The 25799-nt window shown below is 44.6% G+C and overlaps 1 protein-coding gene across 3 annotated transcripts in view; it reads left to right on the top strand.

Moving 5' to 3' along the window:
- TNFRSF11A (TNF receptor superfamily member 11a) overlaps positions 1–25004 on the top strand; it is a 31230-nt gene extending 6226 nt beyond the window's left edge. For 2 of the 3 annotated variants that reach the window (XM_027907294.1, XM_027907292.1), the window contains exons 2-10: positions 9506–9587; positions 10043–10168; positions 10707–10850; positions 11972–12065; positions 12425–12519; positions 13366–13473; positions 15318–15375; positions 16936–17774; positions 21856–25004. In XM_027907294.1, the coding sequence (XP_027763095.1) occupies positions 9506–9587; positions 10043–10168; positions 10707–10850; positions 11972–12065; positions 12425–12519; positions 13366–13473; positions 15318–15375; positions 16936–17774; positions 21856–22235 (1926 nt within the window). In that variant the 3' untranslated portion in view covers positions 22236–25004. The remainder of the gene's footprint in view (positions 1–9505; positions 9588–10042; positions 10169–10706; positions 10851–11971; positions 12066–12424; positions 12520–13365; positions 13474–15317; positions 15376–16935; positions 17775–21855) is intronic. The other variant, XM_027907293.1, reaches the window with a different exon arrangement.
- The last annotated feature ends 795 nt before the right edge of the window (positions 25005–25799 follow it).

The following is a 25799-nucleotide window of genomic DNA, read 5'->3' as shown; positions in this document are numbered from 1 at the left end:
TCAGTAGAGCAAAATATCTACAGTATCTAATCTAAACTCCTGGATTTATTCTGTTGTTACCAGCATGGGCTTCAAAGCGACCATAATTCAATTAGTTCACTTGTCAAAATTCCCTTGTGGGAATGGTTCCTGTGAGGGGCACTGACAAGTTTTTAATTGCTTTGCAGTTTACCCCAGAACATATGAAAAATCTTACAGCACCTCATATGAGAGGAATATAATACGTATAAAACTGCATCAATCCATAATTAAAGAAACCTCTCTGACTTCTTTTTTCATGTTGAGCATCATCTGCCTGATGTAATTCTTCTTTCCCACCAGCAGTACCAAAACAAACCTTTACCGCATTTCTCAAGTCAGTAGAACTCAAAGCTTGTCAGACGCCTCGAGGGTACTGACCTATGTCGTTTAGGGCACAGGGCTTTCTTCATACTGTGCCAGAAGAGAAAAAAAAAAAGGCAGGTCAAGTAGAGAGAATAACTTTGGCCCTAAGGATCTGATTCTATTGCCCGTTACTGTCTGTTGCCCTCAAGCTCAGAAAAGTGGGATGTAATTTGACAGCTGTGCAAGAACCAGTACAGATGGTAAAAAAAAAAAAAAAAAAAAAAAAAAAAAAAAAAAAAAAAAAAAAAAAAAAAAAAAAAAAAAAAAAAAAAAAAAAAAAAAAAAAAAAAAAAAAAAAAAAAAAAAAAAAAAAAAAAAAAAAAAAAAAAAGAGTACATAACTACAGTATGTAAAATCATGGAAACCTCAAAGTGGTGCCCTCTGGCATTTATACCTTAACACTATGTAGAGGAATCATATCTGAGTCACTTCGCTATGTTTATCCATCTGTCCCTTGGAGTTAACGTGGTGAAAGACCCTCCTGTACCCAGTACATGTGTAGATGCACCGAGAAGGTAATCCTTGCTGCAGGGCTGTCCTCCTGCTTCTCCCTGCTCCCTCCCTCTCGGTATGACCAGGTCTCCAGGAAGTCTTTGTGGTGACCAGAGCCAGGAGGGTTCCTGCCACCACATACTGTGACCACAGAACCCAGACCTCCTTTCACCCTGCTCCCTGCGCTGCCAGGGGATGTTCTGCAGTGCAGGGGCTGCTGGACACTTGGAAGGGATGGTTGCTTTGGGTGCTGGTTGAGCTCAGTGGAGGTGGGCAGTGGGGAGAAGGGGGGAACAGAGATGGCTGGTTCCTCGTGTCCTGAGCTGCAGCTGTGCTACTTAAACAGACTATCCCCCTTCTTTTCCACAGAAACTCAGCTTGCCAGGTGGCACTGGCTTCTGCTGCAGCCACACACCCCCTGGGTTAAGGATGCCTCGGATGGCATTGCTTGCACAGAGAAACAGCTGCTCTGAAAACGGCTCACTGATGCAAAGTGCAAGGGCAAATATTTGTGTGTTATAAATGCAATATAAAAATTAAGTGATGTTTAATCAGGTTGCACTCTGGACTTGGGTAGGCCTTGGTCTGTACATCACAAGAGCCTACCTGCATGAACTTGCCGTTTTTTATGACTTACCCTTTGAAAATGGTCCAAAGTTCACGTAGTAAAAGAAAAACTCTACAAGCCAGCAATGGCTGGAAGTGGCAAGGTGGGCTACAGGTGGGAATCTGGCTCTGCAGCCTGCGCTGGCACTCAGGACAGCCTGCTGCTGTGTCTGCCCTGTGGGAGCGGGATTTGGCGTGATGCTTTGGCTCTGGGGAAGTGCAGGTTTCCTGATTATTCCTTGCCTGTGTGTCATCACATTTGCAACAGAGTGCCTTATGGAGGGCTCAGCACTGCACAAGAGGAGTGATGCTGACATCACCCTGGCACTCCAGGACATCCTGGTTTTTGTCCCATACGTGTGCAGCCTCCTAGGCTGCTCTGCACAGTGCTTCCCGTGGTTACCTTTTTTGTTTGTCTTTTCAGGGTGTGAGTTCTCTGGGCCAAAGGCTTGGCTTTCTTTGGTGTTTGTGCAGTGCTTAGGATGTCATGGCTGCAAACAAAGCCAAAGAGTCATTAATCACCGCAGGATAGCACCCCATCCATTTCCCACCAAAGTCACAGGGAGGTCTGCCCGCGCAGGCCTGGGAAGGGAGTGGATATTTCAGCCTGGCTGGATGCCATCGCATAGGCTACAGCATCCAACCCTTGTTCTCTGGATACATTTCTGCCCATGACCCCACCAGCATCCCCATGGCAGAGGCACATTCCCCACACCACTTGGTCAAATGTGTTTGTGGTGCCTCCCCTCAATGTCCCTGAAGGAGAGGCTGTAGCAGGGTCTGTGACAGAGGATGACAGCACAGTGGGCAGGCAGAGAGCTGAGACCAGGAGCTGCCTCTTAGCTCTGCAGAACACTCTGGCTGCCTCTCTCTTAAAATCTAGATAAAAGTGACCAGGAAAGGCTGCATTTTGGTAAAAGAGCCAAGCTGTCCGGTTTAATCCACCCTGCAAGAGCCAATTAGCCAAGGAGGAGGAAAAAAAAAATGAGGTCATTCACCCTTACCACTTTGTGGCTACTCCAAAAGGAAAAAAAAGTATATAGGGTCTGTTCAAGAATGACAAAGAACAACATTTGTGACTGCAGATGGGTGCAGAATATATTTAGTCAGTGGTCAAAGTAGAGGGAAAAGAAAAAATTCTTATATGGAAATAAAAATACTGTGAAGTTTTGTTAGGCAACGCATTAATCTGGAATGCAGAAATACAGATAGGGAAAAATGTGCTACTGAGTTCATATGAAGTCCTAAAACTTGCTTATGTAGTACACAAGGAAATCTATTTTGAGCATGTTATTTTGCTACAGCCTTATGAGCAGCATGTCCTTCAGTAACTTTTCATTTTTCAGTAGCAAGGAAGAGATGGTTCCTTGAAGCTAATCTCACTGGGAAAAAAACTCTTCCCTACAATACCACATGTAGTAAAACAGGCTGCTTATGGAAACAAGCCAGAGCCTCTTCAGATCAGGAAGGAATATTCCCACTGGGCCACAGTCACTGGCAGAGCTGGTTCCTCGTGATGACACCTAACGAGTGGATTAATCAATTCTCAGCTGAGTCCTGAGCCCTTTAATAAAGGCAGCGATTCCTTCGGGATGGAGAAGGTGCAGATACAATCATGCAATCTTTAACTCACACCAAAGCAGAACAGTCTGTGGGTGTTAAATATTACATCCCTCTATGCAGCCATCATCTGAAGCAAGGGCTGCAGCCTTACCACTGTCCTTCGTGTTTCTGCCTGCAGAATATACAGCATTTGTATATACATGTATATACAGAATATACTGCCCATTCCATGGGCAGTGCTAAGGTCCAGGAGAAGAAAGCCGAAGCAGAGCATCAGGAGGTGAAAGCAATCTTCTCTTCTCTACAAGTTTTCTCATTTTCCCTGGCAGCTCAGCTATGATTATGGGATCCCCCCTCACCCTGTAAGAGATTAATACATTATGTCCCTCTCTGTGGACATGTAGAAAGAAAAGGTAGATAAAGATACAGATATTAAGCATAGAAAGTCCCCATTGAACTCCTAATTTGGCATCCAGCCCAAGAAATCTCTCATGGTCATTTTTTCCATGAAGTCTCAGCTTCAGTTGATGAAGCATAGAAAAATGATGTGCTGAGCTAAAATGCAAGAGGCACATGCTCTCCCTAAATCATTGTGTCTATAGTGTCTTTTTTTTTTATTTTAATTAAGCATGAATGGGTGTAGAGTTACTCATGGTGAGTCATTGAGACTGTACCTGGAGCGATGAGGCTGCTGAGCTTTCCTTTGGAGTGCTGCTGTTGCACCTGTTCAATCTAGAAGAGATTTGCCTTTGCAGGCCTTGTCACAAACACACCTAGGTATTAGCTTTGATAGCGTCATTTTTCTGCAGTCTTTATTTCTGCTTGTTATGGACTGTTTGTCTTGCTGTCAAGACTTTTTGTTAGATGTTTTGGTTTGGTTAGCTTTTAGGTTCCTACTTTCTGATTCATCTTCAAAATATTCTACCTAGTAGCTGTTAATCTTTGAATTGCTGTGGCAGTGGGAGCACATAGGTTAAAGCCTGAGGTTTTGCACCCAAGTGCAGGCAACATGCAGGCACTACAGACTGCCCAGTCAGTGAAAATGTTAAGTGTACCCCTCTGGCTGTCATGTGAAGGTGACTTCGTCTCTGAATGACAAATGTTGTGCATGTGATGACAAGTCTTCTGTCCACAGAAGCAAGCTGGCTGATTCACAGGTTCAGTCGGTAGCCGTTTCAGCCCTGCCATCTTCCACCTCCATCGCCTCCCATCTGATATACCTGAGGTTCCTGTCTGCCTTACCCCACCGCCCTGCTGAGAGTGGTCAGTGCAGCACTTCTCCTTCGCGTAGCCTGATGGCTAGAAATAGCTCTGGTGGGTTTGACACCGGTGAATGGTCCTTCCCATCGGTGGAGCAGCACCAGTGGTTCTGGTGTTTGCTTTTTGTTGCGCACTGAAGCAGAGGGACAAGGGGGATAGTCAGTGGCTTTTGCTGCCATTTGCCCCTGTCCTGGTTGCACGTTAGTTTTACCTCTTCATTATCGGTTTTATCCCTCACACTCTTTCTGGACTGTTTAGGTATTCAGGCTCTATAGCAGGGTTTCAAGAGCCTATTTTTAAGAGTGAAATAATATTTAGTTTTAGCTGTTGCCATTTCCCGGCTCTGTTCTACCGCGTGGTGGTAGTTCTGTGATGTGGTTTACTGGTCACTGGAAAGTTGACATCACCAAAAGCATTTCATTCACAATCTAAGATTTTTGTGATGAATTACAGGCCTGCAAGCAAATAACTGGAATTGCAAAGCTGTGACTGGTCTGCTGCTTTGATGTAATTTTTATCAACAGTGAAGACTGTCCGTGAAGGACCTCTTGCATATAATGTGATTACAGTTAAGACTTGAAAATAAGACTTCTCATTCCCCTCGTAAACCCACAATTTTAAAATTTTCCAGAGTTGTGCATGGTACTACAACGCACCTCAAAAGAGTGCTTGGGAGCACCAGCCACAGAGCAGCACCCATCAAGAACCAGATTCTGGTTTTATTCTTAAACAATTTTTTAGTCAAGCCTCTAGAACTGGTGACAGCCTGAAGAAATCTGGAGTTTGGTTGGTGATACTGCTGACCCAAATCAGGTAGGAAGCTGGAAGGCTGCGGGCACACAGTCAGTCCCCTGAGAGGAGAGACAGTGGCTCATATTTGAAGAAGCAGCAGCAGATGACTGCAGAGGCTGTCTTAGCTGGATACCGGGGTGCTGTGCTTGCAGGGGCTACTTCAGGAAATGTTGCTCAAAGCTCAGACCTCTTGACAAAGGCAAATAAAGCCTTTGCTCTAAATCCGCAGGAGTTCTTTAGTTCTGCAGCAGGCAAGTCTAAGGACCTCAAAAGCAAGTGGTTTGAATAAGCCTGGGCTCTAAAGTATAAAGAACAAATGGTGTGTGCAAGGTGGGACAGATCGTAGTTGTCTCTCCCACAGGTACTTTGATGCTGTGATAATAAATGGAGGAAAAAATGTGCTTTGCTCAGTGAAATGATGACAGATGAGTTGAATACTCTCCAGAAACAACTACACTGAGCAAGAAAGTGTCATCGTAAAGATAGTTACCCCTTGACGTGTCTTTTTACATCTCAATTTTTACCAAACTAAGATTAACATTAATGAGCAATCCTCATTGAAGCCTCAGGTTCTTATTCAAAAGTGTCATGGGAAAAAGACTGTGGAAACCCCCGACCTTGTTCTTCCAGATTTTTTTTCTTTTAAAGGAAAGAGGCCCGTGCAAATGTATCTTTTCTGAAATGTGAAGAGCAAGAGGTAATTTTAGCATCCATGACACACAGCTTCTGCTGCCCTCTGATTGCTCAACGGCACGAAGAATAAATATTTCCTTAAGCCTGAGGACAGGAATGTGGCTGGTTCCCCCCCTTTAGAAGCACCTGTGTGGGGGTTTTTTTTAAGGTCCGAGTAACACAGCGGTGATTTTAGCGCTGTCATCAGTGTTCTCCAGCCCTAAAAGCACAGGCACTCTCTTGCTTAGCATACTTTTCAACAAATAGGCAAGAAAAATCAAATCTGAAAAGGCTGCCTGTAGCTCAATGCCAAAATGCAATCTTTCTGCAAACCTTGACATGAGAATGCCTGTTTTTCCCATGTGCTGCCCATGTGCTTAAAGGTAAGCAGGTGTTTGTGTGCTTTACTGGACTGGATCCACCAGGCCAGGAGGAGGTTTGTCTTTTTCCCCCTGGACTCTTTCCCTGTCAGATATAAGTGTTCTGAGGTAATGTTAATCAAACAGGAAAGCTGCCTCTTTCCTAGGAACTGCTGCAAATCTGTGTGCTTTGCACACTTTTGAAGTGACAAATTAAATTTACACAGAATACCTAGAGCTTTTTGAAGCACTTATTTGCATGTGGTGTTGGAATTTAATGGGCAGCTTCATCAATAGCGAGACTATTAAAGGAATGGCCAGGCTGGGATTTGTCTCATTTTAAGCACTTCAGAGGAGGTTGGCACCTTCTCATTCATTGAGGCCTTTTCTGTCCCTGGATAAGAGCTTGTTGGTGTCCGAATCACTCTGACCCACAGGCCAGCATCTGATGAGAGGAAGGATGTTCCAGGGGTTACGGAGCGAACTTGAGTCTTGGGAGACTTGGTTTGGTTTCCTGTCACCTCTGTAAAGCCAGCTGGCCTCTGAGTGCAAGTTCCTCATCTGCAAAATGAATTGCACTTCCCTGTCTCAGAAGGACACAGTGGCAGGAACGTGCTGGTGATGGCAAAGCATCAGGTCATGGTGCTGGCAGCAGCACGAGCACTTCTCAGCCCCCAAAGGAAGTTGATGTACAGTTTGGGACAGACACATATAGCCCCCTGGCAGAAAGATAAAAAAGGGATAGCCTGACATCCGTGGGACTCTGTTAGCAAAAAGGACCAAGTTTGGCTCCCACCCTAAGCAAACTTCAGGTTGTTTTGGTTTCCTTTCCTGTCCTCTCTTCCCCCAGATTTCATGCTCAGCAGGTCCAGACAGTCCATACCAGTCCAAAATCCCTCACCTTCGCAAGGAGACTGGGCTCACGTGGGGGTTGGCACCTGGGTGCCAAGAGCCTTGTCTGTCTGACATTGGGCGTAAATCAAAAGAGGGAGTATTGCAGCCCTGTGATGGCGCTGGTTTGAGTGAAAAGGAGGAGGACATGATTACAGAAGAGACTGTTTATTGACATACAGCATAGATTTCTGCAGCTGTGAACTATACCATAACAATAGCCCTCTTTATATGATAAAGCATGAGTGTATGAAACAATTTCCAAAAGGTGTCCAGGCAATTACTCATCTCCGTTCACCTTGACACCAGGGCTCTGCTGCTTCTCCTCAGGCTGAGTTGTGATTCTCAGAAATCATTCCAGACCCTTTAGCTGAATACTGTTTAGCAGATTTGCATATCCTTCCCTAAAAAGGATGACTTTGCCCTTGTTTGACATTTCAGTAATTTCTTAGTCTTTTCGTCTAAAAGAGGAACTACTAAACTGTGGCAAATGAGGAAGAAAAGGACATTCTGTGACAAAAAATGAATGACTGGACCTGCTGTTGGTCACATCGCTTCTATTACCTTTCTGTTTGGCTGGGTAGGGAATCAGTTGCTCAAGACCTGCTCTCTCCTGCTTGATCCTGCAACGTCACCTGAATCCCTTGCTGGACAGCTTAGTGTTTTAGCAGATAATGCCTGAATTGCATTACAGAAATTGAGCTGTTTCGAGTACAGGAGTGTTTTCACCGTTTCCCCAGGGACACTGAGAGGTGTCACTGTTCAGCTGCCAGGCTGACCCGGCTTTCCTTTTCCTAGATCACCTCTTGCCTTGCCAGAGCTGATCATTATCCTGTGCTGTGTAAACATGGAATGTAATGTTTGTTCCAAAAATGCATAATTTAATCATGAGCAAGGTACTGCTGATGAATGCAAAGAAAGAGAGAAGGAAGTGATGAGGCAACAGAAGATTTCATGCAAGACCAGACTCTTAATTTGACCTGGGATTGTTATAATGATATAAAAAAAAAGCTGTAAGTTTTTTGTAACCTTTAAAATATAAAAACTCAAGAGCTTTGACTTGTGCTACTTTTTCTGTTCCAAACACAGCTAGTGCTGTTTTGATAAACACAAATCATGCACCAACCCATGGCTCAAACTCCAAGCCAAAAGGTGATTTTTTAAAGAAAAATTTCAAACTTTTTTGGTCATCTTTAATTTACAAGACCCTTCCCAGCATTAGAAGAGGACAAAGTGCTTAGGGAAAACTATTTTCTTTTTAAAGAGATTGCTATTGCTTAAATTAGGAAAGGAGGAAAGAGGAGATTTAAAGACTTGGAGGAAACAAGGGAAGGACGCTAAGTAGAGGAATGGAAACCAGTATCAGTAGGCACAGGGCTGTTATGTGCTATTAGATGGCAAAAGCTCCTTTTAACCAGCAGTAGGAGCTTTACTGCAGCTTTCTCCAATTAAATGAGATTTTTAACAACTGTATCCAATAATGAAGAATTCCATGCCATGGGCTAGGTTTTAAATCACTTTATCTATTGCGAGGTTGACAATTGGTTGTAAGGCATTGAGTTTGCCTGGAGGACTCTGGGCAGCCAAAGCAGGGTCAGCGAGGGGCTGAGCACAGTGCTTGGCTGGTCAGGATTCCCACCACAAGCCATGCCCCTAAGTCTGGCTGAGGGACCTGAGCTGTGGGTGGGACCACAGTGTGTATAGGCAGGGAGGGGATGCAAAGGCCAATGAGGGCCAGAGACAACACTGCTTCCTGCAGATGCCCTCTCGTGTACCAGTTTCAGGTGGTTTGGGAAGGGGTTGTTTGTGTTGGTTTTATTTTGGGGGGTTTTTTTTGAGATATAAAAAGCTGTTGGCATATTTGGATCGCGTTTCTAGATGGCTGCCTCAGTTCTGTGAGACCACCTCTGCAGGGCACAGTGGAGCCATAAAAAGCTGCAGAATTCAATTCCAGTGTTTTCTGGGACTAGCCAGGAGTACTGTGGATTTCAGTGGGAAGCTGAGTGCTTCTTCTTTTTCAGGAGTATAAATCATTCACCGTGCTTGTTTCCTTAATGCTCTGCATTAAAACTGTCAGTTGCACAGGTCTTGATCTGAGGTCATTTCTGTGAAAAAGACTACAGAAGTATCTCTATGCCTTTTTTTTTCCTTTACAATTGTTTTAAAGTCATAGATTTCAAATAATGGAGTCCTGTTAGAAAACCTTATATAGCAGGCCAAAAGTTCATGACAAATTGCAAGATGTGTCATTTATTTGTCACCTGGTTCTGTTCCAAGTCACTGTGTATACAGCATGAAGTATGTATTCTCAGCATGTCTACAAAGCACCTTTGAAGTCACAAATGTTGGGTAACTTTTAGCTTAGCTATCCAAAATGTTACACAGAAGAAAAGTTTCCCTTCTCCCTGCCAGCGCTGTGCCTAAGTGGGTCTGAAGCTCTCCAGGTGTATTGGTTCTCATGTCCTCTCTTTCCTTCTCTGCTACAGCTGTCACTACAAATCACTCCGCCGTGTGAAAGCGAACAACACTATGAATACTCTGGACGGTGCTGCACGAAGTGTGAGCCAGGTATGTGAGCACTGACTGGGCTGTACCAGCTGCACAGCTGAAAAGCTCACTAGAAACTGCCCTGCAGGTCAGTGAGGTGGCTGGTACTTGTGACTCTGCTGATCTGTTGGCATACCCTCACAGGTGTGTGACTTCAGGCTTACCAGTGTCTTCTAATGCAGGACTGGTCCTGCTGGCCTCAGCAGAAGCCGCAGCAGCTATTTTGTGGGGATAACACTTTAACCACTGTGGGAGACAGAAAGCAGCATGTCTGTAGGTAGGACTGCCCCCAGACCATCAACTTCATGAACAATTCAGTGCCACACTAATTGGGGGCCACACTGACAAACTGAAAAGGTGCAGCAATTGTTCACAGCGGTTCTTCAGTGTTAGTCCAACCCGTTATTTTTCTCTAGGCAGCTTAGACAGTTTTGTGCAACTTCTGGGTGACCTGCTTGTCCTTTTCTCAATCACAGGAAAGTATCTGTCTGCTAGATGCACTGCTACTTCTGATAGCGTGTGCCAGCCATGTGGCCCAAATGAGTATATGGATGTCTGGAATGAAGAAGATAAATGCTTACTACATAAAATATGTGACCAAGGTGAGCTGTTCGTACTGCAGAACCTTTAATCCAAATTAGTGAAGCATGAAGATGGGAAAGTGGGTCTAGGGAAGTTGCTGTATTCAGGTGCCCAACACTGGAGGCTGGGCTTGCAGAAGATCATGGTGGACAACGAGGTGCCCAGGCAGCAGAGATTCTGTGCTGTGCTGAGCACCGTGACCATAGTCTCTGTGCTGCTGATAGTGGTTTGGGCCATTCCCTCCTGTGAGTTGATCTTAAGGATTGTCTTTTTACCCAGCATTCTATGCAGTCACTTCCCCTACTGTGTTTGTCTCACCCTTGCAAAAGCTCCATTTGTTTTCTACAACAGCTACAAGGAGTATTGTTCAGGAGTGCAATTGGTGAGGACCCCCGTGCTGATGAAGGGTCTCCCATGCTTCCTGAAAGACACTGTTTCCTCTAATGTGAATGGTTTTGCATCTGGCATTCAAACAAAGCAAATAGGTAGAACAGGAGGCTCAGAAACTTGAGGCTTATTATCAGAGAGATTTTTACTCCCATCTGCTTTCTCCTTTAGGGAAAGCTTTGAGAGAAGTGAACCCAGGGAACAGCACATTCCAGCGGCAGTGTGCTTGTACAGTGGGCTACCACTGGGATGAAGACTGCGACTGCTGTCAGCGAAATACCATGTGTGCTCCAGGACTTGGAGTCAAGCCTCCTGGTAAGACACAGAAAGGGCATGTATGAAGTGAAATGTCCAGCTCAGGCCTGCTGGATGGTGTCAGAATCGCATGGGTTGTGACATTAAAGAAGTTACTTTAGATTCTCAGATGACTGTCAACAGTTGTCATTACTACTGCATATAACCCTCCCGGACTATTTACATTTTGAAGGCTTCTGCCTCTGTAGTTTAAATGCTATCTTGGATCAAGTGACTTTTGCAAGATATCACGTAGACATGGCAGTATTTGCAAGGTGTTCAGTACATTTCTAATGTTTGCTGAGGTATCTGACTGTGAGTGACTAGGTCGAGCACTGCTCCAGTATTCAGAGAAGCACTCCTTTGGGGGTTCTTCCTGAGGCTGGGTTTGCAATCTGGTTTTGTCCGATGACTTTTCTTTGCCATTTTATAATGTTATAAGCAAGTTAATAGTGATTAACATCTTCCATATAGCACAGTTATTCGGTTTAGCCTGTACTCTGTTTTAGATGGCTAGTAAAGCAAAGATTTATTACAGGCATTTACTTTACTCTCAAGTCTGATTGAAAACAGAATGCAGGTGTTTTGTGGGTGGAAAGTACACAGTCAAGCTCAGAGTTGTAGTGAATACTGGGAACAGCTGCACCAAGCCTAAGGAACCCCAAAAAAGCAGCACGTAGTAGAGTAATGGAGGCAGAAGTGCAGCAGGGGCCTAGAGCACAGTTGCTGTTCCAGCCTAGCAAATCTTGATATAGCCTTTTGTTTACTGTGACTGTATAGAAGCGACAATACCAGTCAGCGTCACTGTCTGTGGCATAGCATTGACATGAGGGAATTATTAGAAGGGGAAGGATGTAACAGCTGTGTGTTATTTTAGAAAAACTGCAAATAGCTCCTGGTCATTTCTCATTTTGATCACGTAGAGAAATGCTCAGGTGAGACACGCGTACTTCTCGCTGCTGACACGCGACTGTCACTGCTGCCCTAAATGGAACCTAAGATCCACTTTTCAGGAGAGCTTTCAGGAGGACTGCGGGGGGGGAGTGGAGCAAGAGGATGGGGAGCATAGTCACCTTCCTCTCGCTTGAAAGGAATTTACAGAAACTCAGCTATGAAATTTTTCTTCCTTTACTATACAACAGTGCAACAAGACAAGGACACAAGGTGCATACCGTGCCCAAGAGGATACTTCTCAAAGGTGTCTTCATCCACTGATGAGTGTAAACCCTGGACCAAGTAAGTCCCTGTATCTTGTAAAAGCACCACACGAGCCAGAAGGCAGGGAGAAGCTTGTGTGAAAGCATTTCTCAGTGGGGTGTTCCAGGCTGCCTGCAGATGACACAGAGCATCTCTGTTTACTGTATGGCAATGGAAACATCCTCACACTTAAGCTTGAATTCTCCTTAGTGGACAGCAAGAGAGAGCAGTAACAATCCAACTGCTGAGCTGGCACAGCTGAAAGTAAAGAAAATATCTGATGTTCTTAGGGGTGGAGAAATATTGTACGTTACAGCAGAAAGTGCTGCTCTGCATAAGAGCAGGAGCCACATTAAGCTTCCTCTAGAGAATGTATCCTCTTTATCTTTCTTTTTTAGCTGTACAGCTTTAGGAATGACAGAAATCGTGTCTGGGACTGACAAGTCTGATGCAGTTTGCACAGAACGGAAGATGTCTGAGCCATCAGAAGACGGTGTGTGTCCTTGTGTAGATTGTCTGTTCAGAAGTAGCAGGGAGGAGGAGGGATGTGATTACTATGGGGTTTTGGCTGGCTTAAATCCATTCCCATTGTGGGTGACCCTAGGGAGAGCCAGCTGTAGACCAAGACAGAGATCTTGGAAAATCTCACCCTTAAAAATCACTTTAAGCCTGGTGGCTCTAAGGCCTATGTCCACTACTAAGCTGAGTTTTACAGCTCCCACTAAAACAGCATGGCAAGCAGCATTGCTGTTATACCCATGACCTCCATCACATTTACAGCTCATTCGTTTTTTCAGCCTGCTGATTGCCGTACAAACATTACCTGTATAAAGACCAGCAGCTCCTGTCTATGCTTATTTTATGGCAGTGGATACAGTCTCAGCTCAATCCCTCTCAGATAAGCTCTTCTTGCCCACTGCCCATTTCTTTCTCCAATGTAGGTGTGGTACCAGGGAGGCTGCTTGCCTGGCATTCATCATAACCTGAGATAAACGACAGAGTTTTCCATCTGAGTTCTATACTCTCCATGATATGTATGTCCCCTATTCCCTGAGTGAGATCAAGCACAGCCCATGGTCTGCTGGAAGCTTGCAAGGGAACGTTCAGGGGAGCACTGAGACTGAATCGCACCTCTCTGAGACACCAAGGCTCTGGTTTTTATGTCTTGGTACCAGGTACCTTTAGTAAGGGAGCTGTTGTTCTTATTACAGACACTAAAATTCAAATAGAAAGGAAAAAAACCCCTTTCCCCTAGAAAAGCAGGTGAAATGAGCCACGTTTGTTATACTGCTGAGTCCAAGCTGTATGTTGATGGCACTATCTTTTTTACATCCTGCAGGAACAAACAGGATCTTGTATGTGTTGATTGTCATCTTGTTTTTTGTGACACTAATTGGCATCGTCGTCTTCATTGTATACTACAAGAACAGGGGAAAAAAGCTAACAGGTACGTGATAGCTAATGACATTCATGAACATGTCAGCCATGGCTCTGTGTTCACTCCGATTTCATGGGCAGCCACTAGATTAAGAAGCTCAGGAGTTATACAAGAAGTTTTGTGCTGTCTCCGTTGTGCTGTCCATATGGATGTGCTTTACCTAACACAAAGCCAGGCTTCCAATTCCCCTCCTCTAGGCAGGCAGTGTTTTACAGCACATTACGGGCAGTGTATTGCAGTGTATTACACTGACCTGTGGGGTGACCACCCTGGTGTGGAAGGAGAAGGGCTGGTGCTGGAGACTTTCAGGGCAGCATGGCTGCTCCACACCACATGGCACAGCAGACTCCTTGGCCAAAGAGAATCAGGGACAGACATAGGGGCCTTCAGTACCTCCTGTCTTCCTCTCCTCCTACTCAAAAACCTACCTCTGGACAGGTTAAAATATGGATTTTAAGACAGAGGCCTGACGTGTATTTGAAAACATGGTGGAGGCAATGTTTCTAGCCGGAGGCCAAAGTTCTGATAAGATGCAGAAGAAATACTAGAAGGAAATACATAAACAGTAAAAGTAGAAAAAATAGAAAAATTCTAGCAAGGGCATACTGGATAGCAGTGGGATACCAAGTTTATTATTAATAGAGTGGAAATACTTTCAGTAGTTACTTAACTCTGTGTTAAGCCTTAGTGAAGGACATATCTTTAATGTTATGTTCATTTTTTATTTTTTCCCCCTAAACATGGAAAAGTTTCCATCATCTCCTTTCCCAAGTGCTAGCAACTTATGAAATGTTTTGGGAACAGTGGAAGGAAAGACAGAAATCCCTTCTTGTAAAGTATATTTCAGCCTGTGTTTTAGAACCAGGCTGCCTCTGCCACATTAAACATGGGTTGTGCTAAATCTGGAATTTCTGGGATGGGCTGGAGGAAATGGTGACTCTCCTCACAAACCAAATACAGTGTAGAGCAGGTTAGGGGGGGATGCAATTTCTTTGACATTTCTATTGCCCTGCTGCTCTGCAGTGACAGTCCCTCATTGCCTTTGCATGGTGAATTCTGCTAACCCAAGCCTGGGAGAATTGCAGGCTCGGGAAGAAGCTCTGCCTGCTTTTCAGGGGGTTCTGGTGGTAAAAGTGCAGATTCAACATCAGAGGAATAAAGTCATTCCTGTGAACTGGCAGGGGCTGCAAAGCTGATCTATCTTCAGACATATAAAACCAGTGTAAGCTTCAAATGTTCAGGAGACCTGAGCCCTACAAAGTCTCCTGAATGTGTAAGCAGAAAACCAGAATTAAGTGGCAGCTGTTGCCATAAAATATGTTGGACTTAAAGCTTTTCCTTGGGAGATACTCCAAGGAAATTGGAATGAATTTCCCCATTAAGCATACCCTGATTAAGTAGAATATGCTATATTTGAGCCTGCCATGCTGTGGTTTCAGTGGCTTACCCTCTTCTCTCCAGGCTTCTCACTCCTGTCTGGGAAGGGCCTTTGGGCCATCCATGTGACTTCTCTTGAAATAGACCATACTGCTGCAAGCTGGTCGTTGTTGGGCCAGTCATAGCTTGGTGTGACATATGACCAGGAAAGAAACCCCATTTGATGTGGAACACAATTTAACCGTGGTCTATTTTAGGAGCTTGGAAACATTTGTTCCACAGAAATATATCCCTGTTCCAGTTACAATGAATCCTCAGCTAGACCGATGCTGGGACACTTGAACAGTCAGTAAAAACAGCTTACTGGTTTTATTTAATATGATATTGTGGATTGTGAATGACTGTGGGTGTTTAGGTCTGTGGTTAACTTCAGTGCCTGCTATATGTTACAGCTACTCTTTTTGTTTTCCCTGCAGTAGATCTACAGAACTGGGCTAATGAAGTGTGCAGCCAAATAAAAGGAACAAAGGTAAAGTCAAAGACGCCATCATTTTCTCTTTGTTTTATGTTTTACTCATGGCATTCCTGACACCTCGTCTGAAGTAGACTCTATTGTAATGTTTGGCTAGAAAACAAGTTTTGAGTTCCTCAAAATATGCTTTCAGGTTTGGCTTTTTTAGTCTGGTTTTCTGTAAATATGAGGCATATGAAATCACTGTTCACAAATAGCTTCTGAACCTGCTCTCTGGTTTCAGCCAGTTTTAACACAGATAAAGGTCTCTGTCATTGTTAAATATTTATTAGGAGAAAGTTAAACATGAGCCCACCAGTGGCTGAACACCTGAGACTCTGCCTAGGAGAGAGCCTTTCTAAATCCCAAGAGCAGGAAAAGCTTCAGCTGAGTTTGCCGCTTGTTGCGTACCAGAGGGTTCAAAGGCAAGAAACCTGGATTTGGGGCAACACCAAGAATGCCAGGCTTTCTCTCTGGAAGGACACCAGATCCCATCCCAAAACATTCAGATGGTGGCACTGGTCCAAGTTCATGTACACAGCCTACTTCACACCATGGATGTGGACTGAGGTGTTTAATGTGCATGCTGTCCCCACCACTCCTCCTAGGAGCTCTGCTTATCTTAGCTGTTGAAAGAGTCAAATTCCACTGCTAAAAAAATAAACAACTCCATATCAAACAACCCCACCTTTTTGAGCAGGCAGTTCCTCTTCTGTCTCATCAGTGTTCATGCAACCTCCTGCCTTGGCAGCTGCTCAGATCCCCTGGGACAGAGGAGTGAATCAACAGCAATTAGTGGTTGGCAGCATTTACACTCTCTCTTCTATCCTGGAAGAGCTGAACAGACACTAAAAATTAAAGGTATCAGTTCCCAAATACCTGTCTTTAAAGCACAACTCACATGAACTGAAGGAAACCCCTGAAGTATTTCCCAATCCTTTTTTTGCAGCTGCAACCAAAAATACAGCTTTACTTTGACAAGTGCTGACATGATGTCACGGGCCTTTGCATTTGTTGTCCTAACTTTGTGGGTTAAAGCAACCATGTCTGTGTGACTTCTTTTGTTCTAGCTTGTCTCAGGCCTTTTGAATCAACCCATGTTCTTTCTTCAATCATGATATTAAAGATTCAGCCCCCAATAAGGCCTTCACAGATCAACAGCCCTTCAGACACATGGGGGGGGTTCCAAAATCTAATAAGCACTTAGGTGGGTCTTACTGATGGTCCATAAGGAACAGCAGAATCCAACAACTCTTCCAGATTTATTTAGTCCTCTTAAGTGACTAAAGTTCTTTCTTAAGAACTTAAGTGACCTAGTTCTTTCATAAGAACTAGGAATGGTGGTCTCACAAAATTAAATGTTACTGCCCCCCTCCCTGGACCACCAGCTCACCCACTGAACCCAGCATCACTAATCACAACTTCACAGCAGAATAGAATTACACTCAAATATAGCAGTGCTGCTCAACCTCAGCAGCTCCACACAGAGGAAAAAATGTGATCTACCTTTTCCTTCTTTGTTGAAAATAACTTTCTGCTGATCTCTTTACTCAAGACCTTTTTACTTTGAATTTCTTTCAGAGGCCCCCCAGAGATGCATTTGTTACTGTGAACATCACGAATGCTGCTGTACCCCAGATCCCTGAAGGCATGTGTCTCCTGGGCCCCTCTGGCTCTCCTGTCCCTGGAAACTCATGCTGCACCAGTGGTCCCACTCCATGCAGGGACGGGAGCCCCAGCACAGAGCCGTGCGAGGCAGGAGATTTTTCTGTGGGAACTGAGACTGATGATTACCATTTCCCACCAGTTCCCATGGAAGATGAATACATGGATAAGGATCTCAATAACACTGATTACTTATCTTTACTGAGTCGGACTGCCAGTAAAACTGTGTCATCATTCTCAGAACCAATGGAGGCGGGGGAAAATGACAGCTTTTCAGGGATTGGGAGCACAGAGGACGTATCAATCTCTCAAGGATTTCACCCTCCATCCAACACAGATGGGGCACACATTGCCAAGGACCAGCTTCTTCAGAAATCTTGCCAACATGCCCACAGTTGCCTAAAGGAAACGGGCAACAAAGACACAGATCACTTTGCAACAAACTGTGACTCAGAGAAGATCTGTGTGAGGTGTGGCATTTCATACAGGGAATCTCCACAAAAGGGGAGCAAACCTTGTTGTGCTGTGGCTGACAGTACCTCCACTTCCCCAGAAACTGGCTCCTGTGCACAGTGCACCTGTGGTTTGAATTCTCTCTCTGCTGGTCAGAGCACTTTAGGAAATGATCATGGTTTGGAAGATGCGTCTTCAGATAGTACCAACATGAAGTACCAAAACACAAACAGAAGCACTTCAGGGGCACACAGAAGCACTTCAGGGACAAACAGCAGCACTTCAGACCTCCCTCCAGCATCGGGTAAGCCCATTAGGTTTGATCCGTACACCGCTCTATAGGATTATTCTCTGTGCTAAATCAGTAGTATTCAGAGGATCTGATTTAGGATAAGAATAAAATTATGCCTTTTCACTTAATTACCCTGAAGCTAATCTGAAAAACAAATCTGAAATAGTAAGACCGCTTGGTTTATAGTGAATTCTGCAAATAGTGTGAGCCCGGTGAGGGACCATTGTCCTGCCCTGGTCTAACCAGCAAGGCAGAACCCATCTTCTGGCTCTCACTGCAGAGTTCTGTTAGCAGGCGTGGGTATTGGAGGAAACTTAGAAGTAAGACAGCATAGGGACATAGAGGCTGAGTCAAGGAAGGGTGCATAATACCCGGACAGATATTTTTCATTCAGCAGTCTGCATGCACGTTTTTGCTGATAGATTAGATCCAGTTACACTTATACGGTGGTCAGTGAAACTCCAGCTGGAGCTGTAACCTAGTGGCTGCACCAGGTGTTAAAGACAATGTACAATTTTCTGCTTTTAGCTCTTTCATTTTAATTCACTAGGACATAAACGTTCACATAAAAATAGTTTCATACGGACACTGTTTCTCCATATGCACGTGCATTGTCCCCTAAACAACTCTGAAACACTGATGCCAATTTGCTAACTCTCTACCAATTTATTAATTGAGTAAATATATCAAAATTATCAAATGGAAGCAGGGGAAAAAATCAGTGAAACAAAACCAGCAGAAGGGAAGTTATGAGCCTTCTCTGGATGAAACCTTCTTCCCTCAGACTTTCTTTCAGTATAAAAGTCTGCAATCTGCCTGTCATGTGTTATTAGTCATTTTAGATTATAAATCCTAAAGTCAGATGTTCTATTTTTATTTCTATCGATGCACTGCCAAGCATAATGACACTTTAGTTTTGAGTAGGACATCCAAGTATTACTGTAATACCCACAGCATTTGTAAGCTGTTGCCCTTCTTTAAAACCATGTCGTGCCTTAAAGTTTCTTACAGAGACATTCTTGTCAGTCTGCCAAAGCCCCAAAACAACACACTTGAAGGTCCTTCCTCTCTCAACATGCACGCCATATGGGAATCTGAAAGTGTGTAGCGTTCATCTTCCGAAGAGCAAAAACTCTTTCTGCTGCTTCAGTTTCCTGAAATCCTGAGGCAGTTTGGTCACTGTCTGGTCTGTACAAAATGCAGGAATAAAGAGAGCTTTTTGTTATTGTTGGAAGGTGACTCTTGAGATACAACTGAAAGTCAAGTTGTATTTGATACTGCTTTGCTTTCTAAGTCTGAAACAAAGAGAAAGAGAAAATATTAAGGAAAATATTAAGACAATAGAGCAAACAGGAGAGCTTGTATTTAAGTGACGTGCTAGAAAGTGCCATCTTAGGTCTGCAGCATAATTCTTTATATGAGATTTTGATTGTGTTTTTGATTTCAGAGATGTACATGCTCTAGTGCCATCTGGTGAAACCTGAGCACAGATACTGTGTTCCTAATCTGCCATTTTTTAGGCACGGCTGCAGGAAGGTACTGACTGAGTTGTGGGCAGTATCAGAGTGTGGGCTAGTTAACCTGTAGGTAATGTGGCTTGCTGGCAGAGTAATTTTTCTATCCACAGAATGGCTATGCCCTGCTGGCAACGCGTGGTTGCAAAAGGACTGGGGCAGGGCTTAGCCATAGATTCCACACCAAAGCACCCCAGCCACACTGGGGCTGCACGTGGAGCTGCATCAGCATCGGTCATTTTGCTAGGCCTTGTGAAATGCCCAGATGGAATAAATGTACATGTAAAATAACTTTCTGTAAAGCTTCTCAAAGTAACTGAAGCCATCAGGCTTTGCACAGAGTCCTCCTAAGACAGAATGATACAAAAGAGACAGAAAACAGAAATGGCAAACTCTGTCCCTCGTGTGAAACAACCCTAGAGGACCAAAGTGAAACTCTGGAGAGGTGCCACTTACAGGGGTCACCACTGGAGACAGAGGTAAACCTTCAAGCACTCTTTCAAACCCCATGGGCCTGGAGGCAGTCAGAACGTGAAGCATCGGTTCGTGCCCACCTCAAGTCCTGTGTGGGGCTACAGCGTGAAGTATGAGTGTGGGAAGACTTAGGTGACTCACAGTAAAAGATGGTTTTGCAGAGCCTTTCACTTCCAGATCCCAAACCAGCCTGGTTTGGCAGCAACAAACAGTTCTTACCACCTAGAGGACATTAAATGTCTTTGAGAAAATTATTCACCTGTGTTGTCCCAGTTCTTAGTGAACAATTACCTCAAAGATTAATCTGTCATTGTAACTAATATCATCAGATAGTCTGAAGAGATCAAAAGGCTGAAACACTGCAGAGAATGATGCCTTCACTCTGAAGGTGTCTCTTAAGTTTTTCAGGTTGGAATCACTTCACTTAGTACAGTCCAGGAAGCTCATGTGTCCATTTTCTGTGGTTTTGGGCCTCAAATATTCTTTTGTTTCAGCATGGTGTCTTCAGAAAGCACTAAAGATTTGCCAGCCACATTCAATTAAAAATTATGAATGTGTTAATCTGCCTTTTTTTTTTTTTATTACCCTCCCCCACTGCCACATATATTTCTAAATTCTTGATCTCGTAGTGAGCACTGGTAAACTTCACAGCACCTTTTGCGATTGACAGGCAATCTGTTTAAAGACAAACAGTTATTTTTGTACTCCCGTTATGCCCAAGAGCTTTGTTGATGGCAAACGGCCAACTGAATCGATCACAGGGGGAACAACTGGCACGGAAAAACTCCTGCAGAGAAAACTCTTATGGACATCTCCTGTTAATCAACAGCACTTGGAAAGGAAGCAGAGAGCTGGCAATGCAGTGGTTTAGCTGAAAGAAATAAGGTTGCTTAGGGGGGCCTATTAGAGAGATGCCCAAATGCTACCCAGACTCAGTTATGAGCAGGCACAGGTCCTAATTCTGCACAGCTGGAGCCCCATGTCCATTGCTGATGTGTGCAAACATCACCCATGGCCACTGCAAAAACAGCATTTTACTGGGCCGGGCTACACTTAGCTGTAATGAAAATGGGAATGTCTGAAGTGTTGAGGAATGTAACGAGGAAAGGCACAAAACACCTAAAAGGTCTCAGAGTAGTCAAGTCATGATTAAGTGAAGCACAGCAGGAAAAACATTTGTTAGGAAGAGTGTTCATAGGCTAGGAAGATTTTGTTTACTTGGTTTCTTCGGGTTTTTTAAATTTTCAAACTTTAACAAATTTGTTAGTTTGACACTGAAAGTTTGTTCCCAGTTATTTTCTTTCTGCTCTGTGGGGAGTTTAATTCCTGGAGCCTTGTCCTGTTTCACTTGAGTCAGTGACCATCTCTTGAATGGCAGAAAGATTGAATTTATACTGAAAAATCTCTAATCACAGGTAGATTGACTGAAACTATAACTCTGTTCGTTTACTGTAATATAGAGTCAGTCTCTCCACTGGATTTGGCATATATCCAGGTAGCACCATGGGGGTGCTAGGTGAGTACCAGGGTGTACCTATATGAAGGATCAGGACAATATAAGATAATCATATAAGCTCCATGCCATTTGGGCACTGTGTGACTGTGTGATATGACATTAAAGCCTTTCAAGTGTTTGTTCAATAAGCCTACTACCCAGCCCACGTGGTGAGATTGATTGGGGTTTCATTTCCCCTTTGGTAAACAGTGTGATTTCTGGGACTCTAATAAATCTCATAACTAGAAATAACTACATCACAAACCACAGGTAAGTTGGACATGGCCTGTGCATGAGGCAGCACAGGGAACATAAGATCTTCCTGTTCTCTCTTGCTTCCCAGATCACAACTCAGAGAGAAAATATTTCCAAGCCTTCCAGACAGGCTCCCTTATATGACAGACTTTGTCCTGAGGAGACAAAAATGGAAATAATTAAAAGGTCCAGTGGAAGGCATTGGTTCTAAGAGCATCCTCGTGTCACAGGGGAAAAAATAATGGAACAAGAGTAAAACTACCACATCAGATTAAGTTCACTGCGCTAAGCGTCCACCTTGTGAGGGGAAAATATTAATCATGTCTGTCTTCTTTTCTTCCCTCTGCTTCCACAGGAAATGTGACTGGAAACAGTAACTCCACCTTTATCTCAAGTGGACAAGTAATGAATTTCAAGGGCGACATCATCGTTGTCTACCTTAGCCAAAACTCTCAGGAGGGGACAGCGGCCTCCGGGCCGAACGAGGAGAACGTGGGCAGCCCCGTGCAGGAAGAAAACCTCAGCCGCTGCGAGACTTTTGCCGGCAATGCCCAGCACTACAAGGAGAAGTGTGCGGAGCTGCAGGGCGCCTGCCCAGCACCGGGGAGTGGGGGGCCACGGTGGCCTGGTGTAGCCCTGGCCCAGGAGCGTGGCCCATCCTGCTGTGGACAAGCCTCACAGCCCGTGCAGGAGGAGGGGAAGCTGGGACACTTCTCGGAGAAGGTGTTGAACTGAAGGGAAACGGTGTCCTCACTGCGGGCCAGGACTCTGACAGGCAGCCCCTGACGGGGCATGGGGCTGCCAAAATCCCATATGTCCTGACAGACTGTGAGACTGTAGCTGCCCCTGGTGTCTCATGGGAAATTTTACAGCTGGAAAGGATCCTTATGACATGCAGTGGTGGTGCTCTCACTGAGGAGGTGACCAATGGGGACAGGCGCACACGTGAAGCTGGGCGCTCTGCCCCCACGTCGCAGAAGCAGCAGCAGAGCTTTCTCCTCTCCCCCGTGGGGTGATGGGCTCCTTGCCTGATCCTCATTCCCTGGCACCTCTCCCCAGCAAGCGACAAAAGGGAGTTAAGATCCTTTGGTCAGGGGACTCTATGAGGAGGAGAGCTCTGCTGGCCGGGTGTGCGAGGCGCTCCCGGAGAGGGGACATCATGGCAGAGGACTGGACTTATAGGGGCCCCTGGGTGCCGCCTTGGGGTTTTCTTTTCGCAACTAAGCTGTACCCGTTTTGCTGGGTCTTGGGCCTCTGGTGGTGGAAGGAAGCTGCCGATCTTTGCCTCCCTGTGGTGATACGGCTGATGGCATCACCCCTTCCCATCTTTCCCCAAGGAAGCAGACGCTCCAGTCTCAAACCGGTGCCAGAGCCAAGATCCTGGTCTGCCCTTTATTAACATGTGGGTATAAATAGGTGTGTGTGATGCTGCCACAAGCGGATGATAAAAGGCAAAATACAGCTGATATGCCTTAAAAGCATATCAGATTAATCTCGAGCAAAGAGCATTTATAGCGACCTTGATTCACCTCTGACTTATTGCACCTTGCCAGAGGAGTTCAAACCCCTGGAGACAAGAGTGACGTGCCTGGTATGCTGCTTCGGGAATAACATTGCTATAGTTTAGGACACATTGCTGGTAGCAGGTGGGGGAAGGGTCTGTGATAACCAGCTGTGTGTATTTCCTCAGTGACAGAAGAGGGAGGGGTTACCCAAAGATGGAGAATTTCATCAGGGTCAAACACATGTTGCTTCATCTGCCCAAACAACTTTGTCATTCCCTCTGATATTTTCGTTAATGAGCAGAGAATTAATTAGTTAGCATGAAGCTATTTCCACAACTTGGCCTGTATGAGCTGAAGTCAGTGTAGCCACTGTCACACTGAGAGCTGATGAGCAATGGGACCAAAGGTTTGGCATTAAAGAGTAATAGTAGTTGAATTTAAAAGGGAGTCTCAGCTTCTCAGTCAGCTTTGGTTCAGGTCCAAGATCCTTCAACCTCCTCCAGCAGCCTCTGTGGAGAAAAAGGTGAAGGCAACAGAATTTCAAGGAACTCTCAAGAGAAAAGGATAAGATTTTTAATGATTTCCTGACAAGAGGAAATGTTCTGACATTCTGCTGCATATATGAGTGCTGCAGTAACCTATGTGCAGCCTGAGCCTTCAGGAAGGCAAGTGCTGTGTTTCCTGCCAGACAGCAAAAGGATCTTTTACCTAGTGTAGTTTTGGCTTCCCTAGTGGAAAAGGTCTCTGGTAGGGAGGGTGTCTCTCCAGGAAGGTTTCAAAGCTGAGGTTCACCGTATAGCTGCTCTGTTTGCAGTAGTATTGCTCTGTGAGGGAAGAGCACCTATAAAGCTGACAAGGTGACCACTGTCATGATGAGCTTCTCATGCATAAAACAGAAAGATGGGCTTAGCCACCTTCACCCCTCAGGAGAATAATTCTGCACTGCTTATATGCCTGGGATGTAAAGTTCATTACAAATGTAAGACTCTGTTTGGGTGGCTGACAAAAAGTGTGCATGAGCAACCACTCTGTGTAGCCTTCATAAAACTAGACTACCCTAGCTTAGACTTAGCCAGGCAGGTAGATTGTCCCATTTAGTGATGGCCCAAGCTACCTCTGGCATTCTGAAGGCATGTGGCTGAGGCTCTCTTATCTGTGGTATTCTTTTGTCTTTCCTGCTGGATCTTTTACAATCTCTTTCTAGCCTCCTCTGGAGTAATTCTGTGTCCCTTAGGCACTGGTGTAATAGGGACAAGGCAGCAGAACCACCTTCAGGCAAGGTGGTGCAGATACTTTCCCACTTCATCTTAATTTCTTCAGTTGTATTTTCCTGGAAAGCATTCTCCAGAACATCAGTCCTTCTGGAAAGCATTCAACCAGCCCCATTTACAGGGCAGGTGGGACTGAATTCTTGTGCTCGTCTCTGGGTAAATTACCTGTCTGAAAGTCTGTCTTCTCCTCCTTCTCCCTCTGGAGCTTCTTTCTTCCTTTGGTTTATATCTGTCACCAGAGAGCAGGCTCAAAATCCTGGTTTGAGAGGAGATAATGGGAATTTCCTACGTGTCCTCAATGAGGACACATTTTTCACTCGCTGAATTTCAGGTTTCTACTGAGAAAGGATTGAAACTGGGATCATCAGCAAGCATGAAGAAAAAAGTCCTGTGTGGGAAACGTGATGCACCAACAGGTCCAATTCTTTTTCTTCCTCCAGAGTCTACCTAAAAGTGAAGAAACAATATCACAGCCATCAGCATGCTGCATGTTCCCTGGGTCTCTGCCTGACTGCTTTGACATGGATCCCAAAGGGACTTCTTTATCCTCATGATTCATTTGTCATCAGTTTGGAGCTGGGGCTGGTTTTAACATCTGTTTGTACGACAGGGACCTATGCATTGGGCACTAATTTGGAGGCTTCTGGCTGCTATTGTAATACACATAATTAATGACAATAAAAATCTGAAAGATTTATTTGAGAAAAAAGTGAAGATTTTATTTCAATTAATGGGAAAAATAAAAGACATTATTATATGCCTGTGCCTATTAAAAAAAAAAAAAAAAGAGCAAAATACCAATGTAAATACATTCCTGGTTAGGCTTTTTTAACATTTTTTGTATGTAGAATTGTTGTAACAAGAAGCACTTCCCTTTCACGGTATGTGCCACAATGCACATTCTGCTCATGCACAGAACCAAAGAGGAGCTCTCATGGATCTAGTGTGGTAATGCTTTGCTGCTGAGAACTAGGTACTGATTCCAGCTCATTCCTGAAACCTCCTCCTGCACAGCATGCATTTTTACAAGTCTGAGGAGTCAAATGGCTTATCCATGGTGAATATATTAGGTGTTCTTGAAACTCAGCCACTTCGGACCTGGAAGGACAGCAGTAATTCTGCACACAGCCATGGGAAAACAGGAACAATCTTTTGCTCGAGGGCACTGGAGGAGTCCTTCTTATCCCCATGTAACACACTATGGCATTAAAGATCAATATGGACAGTAACTGCTGTTAATCTGTGTACTTGGCTACGAGTTCACACAGAGACTGGAAATAACTCTGCAAGGCTTACAGCATACCTGGGAGTAGCATGACTAGAATGTCATTTCTTCTTGTTCATTCAAGTTCCCTTCCTTTTATTATATTGATGGTATCTGAGCAATTACACCTCTGCGTCTATCATAAAACAGGACCCTGCTGTAGAATGTCTCTGTGCTAATCAGGTATTTAATAGAGCTACAGTTTTATAGTTACCTCCATTCAAATTAGGCAGCAGTGCCCCCTCACCACCGCACACCC

Source organism: Empidonax traillii, unplaced genomic scaffold (assembly GCF_003031625.1).
Source record: "Empidonax traillii isolate 1590-97213 ecotype Southwest subspecies unplaced genomic scaffold, ASM303162v1 scaffold1434:size109757, whole genome shotgun sequence".
Lineage (NCBI taxonomy): Eukaryota > Metazoa > Chordata > Aves > Passeriformes > Tyrannidae > Empidonax > Empidonax traillii.
This window is presented reverse-complemented; position numbering and strand designations above follow the sequence as displayed.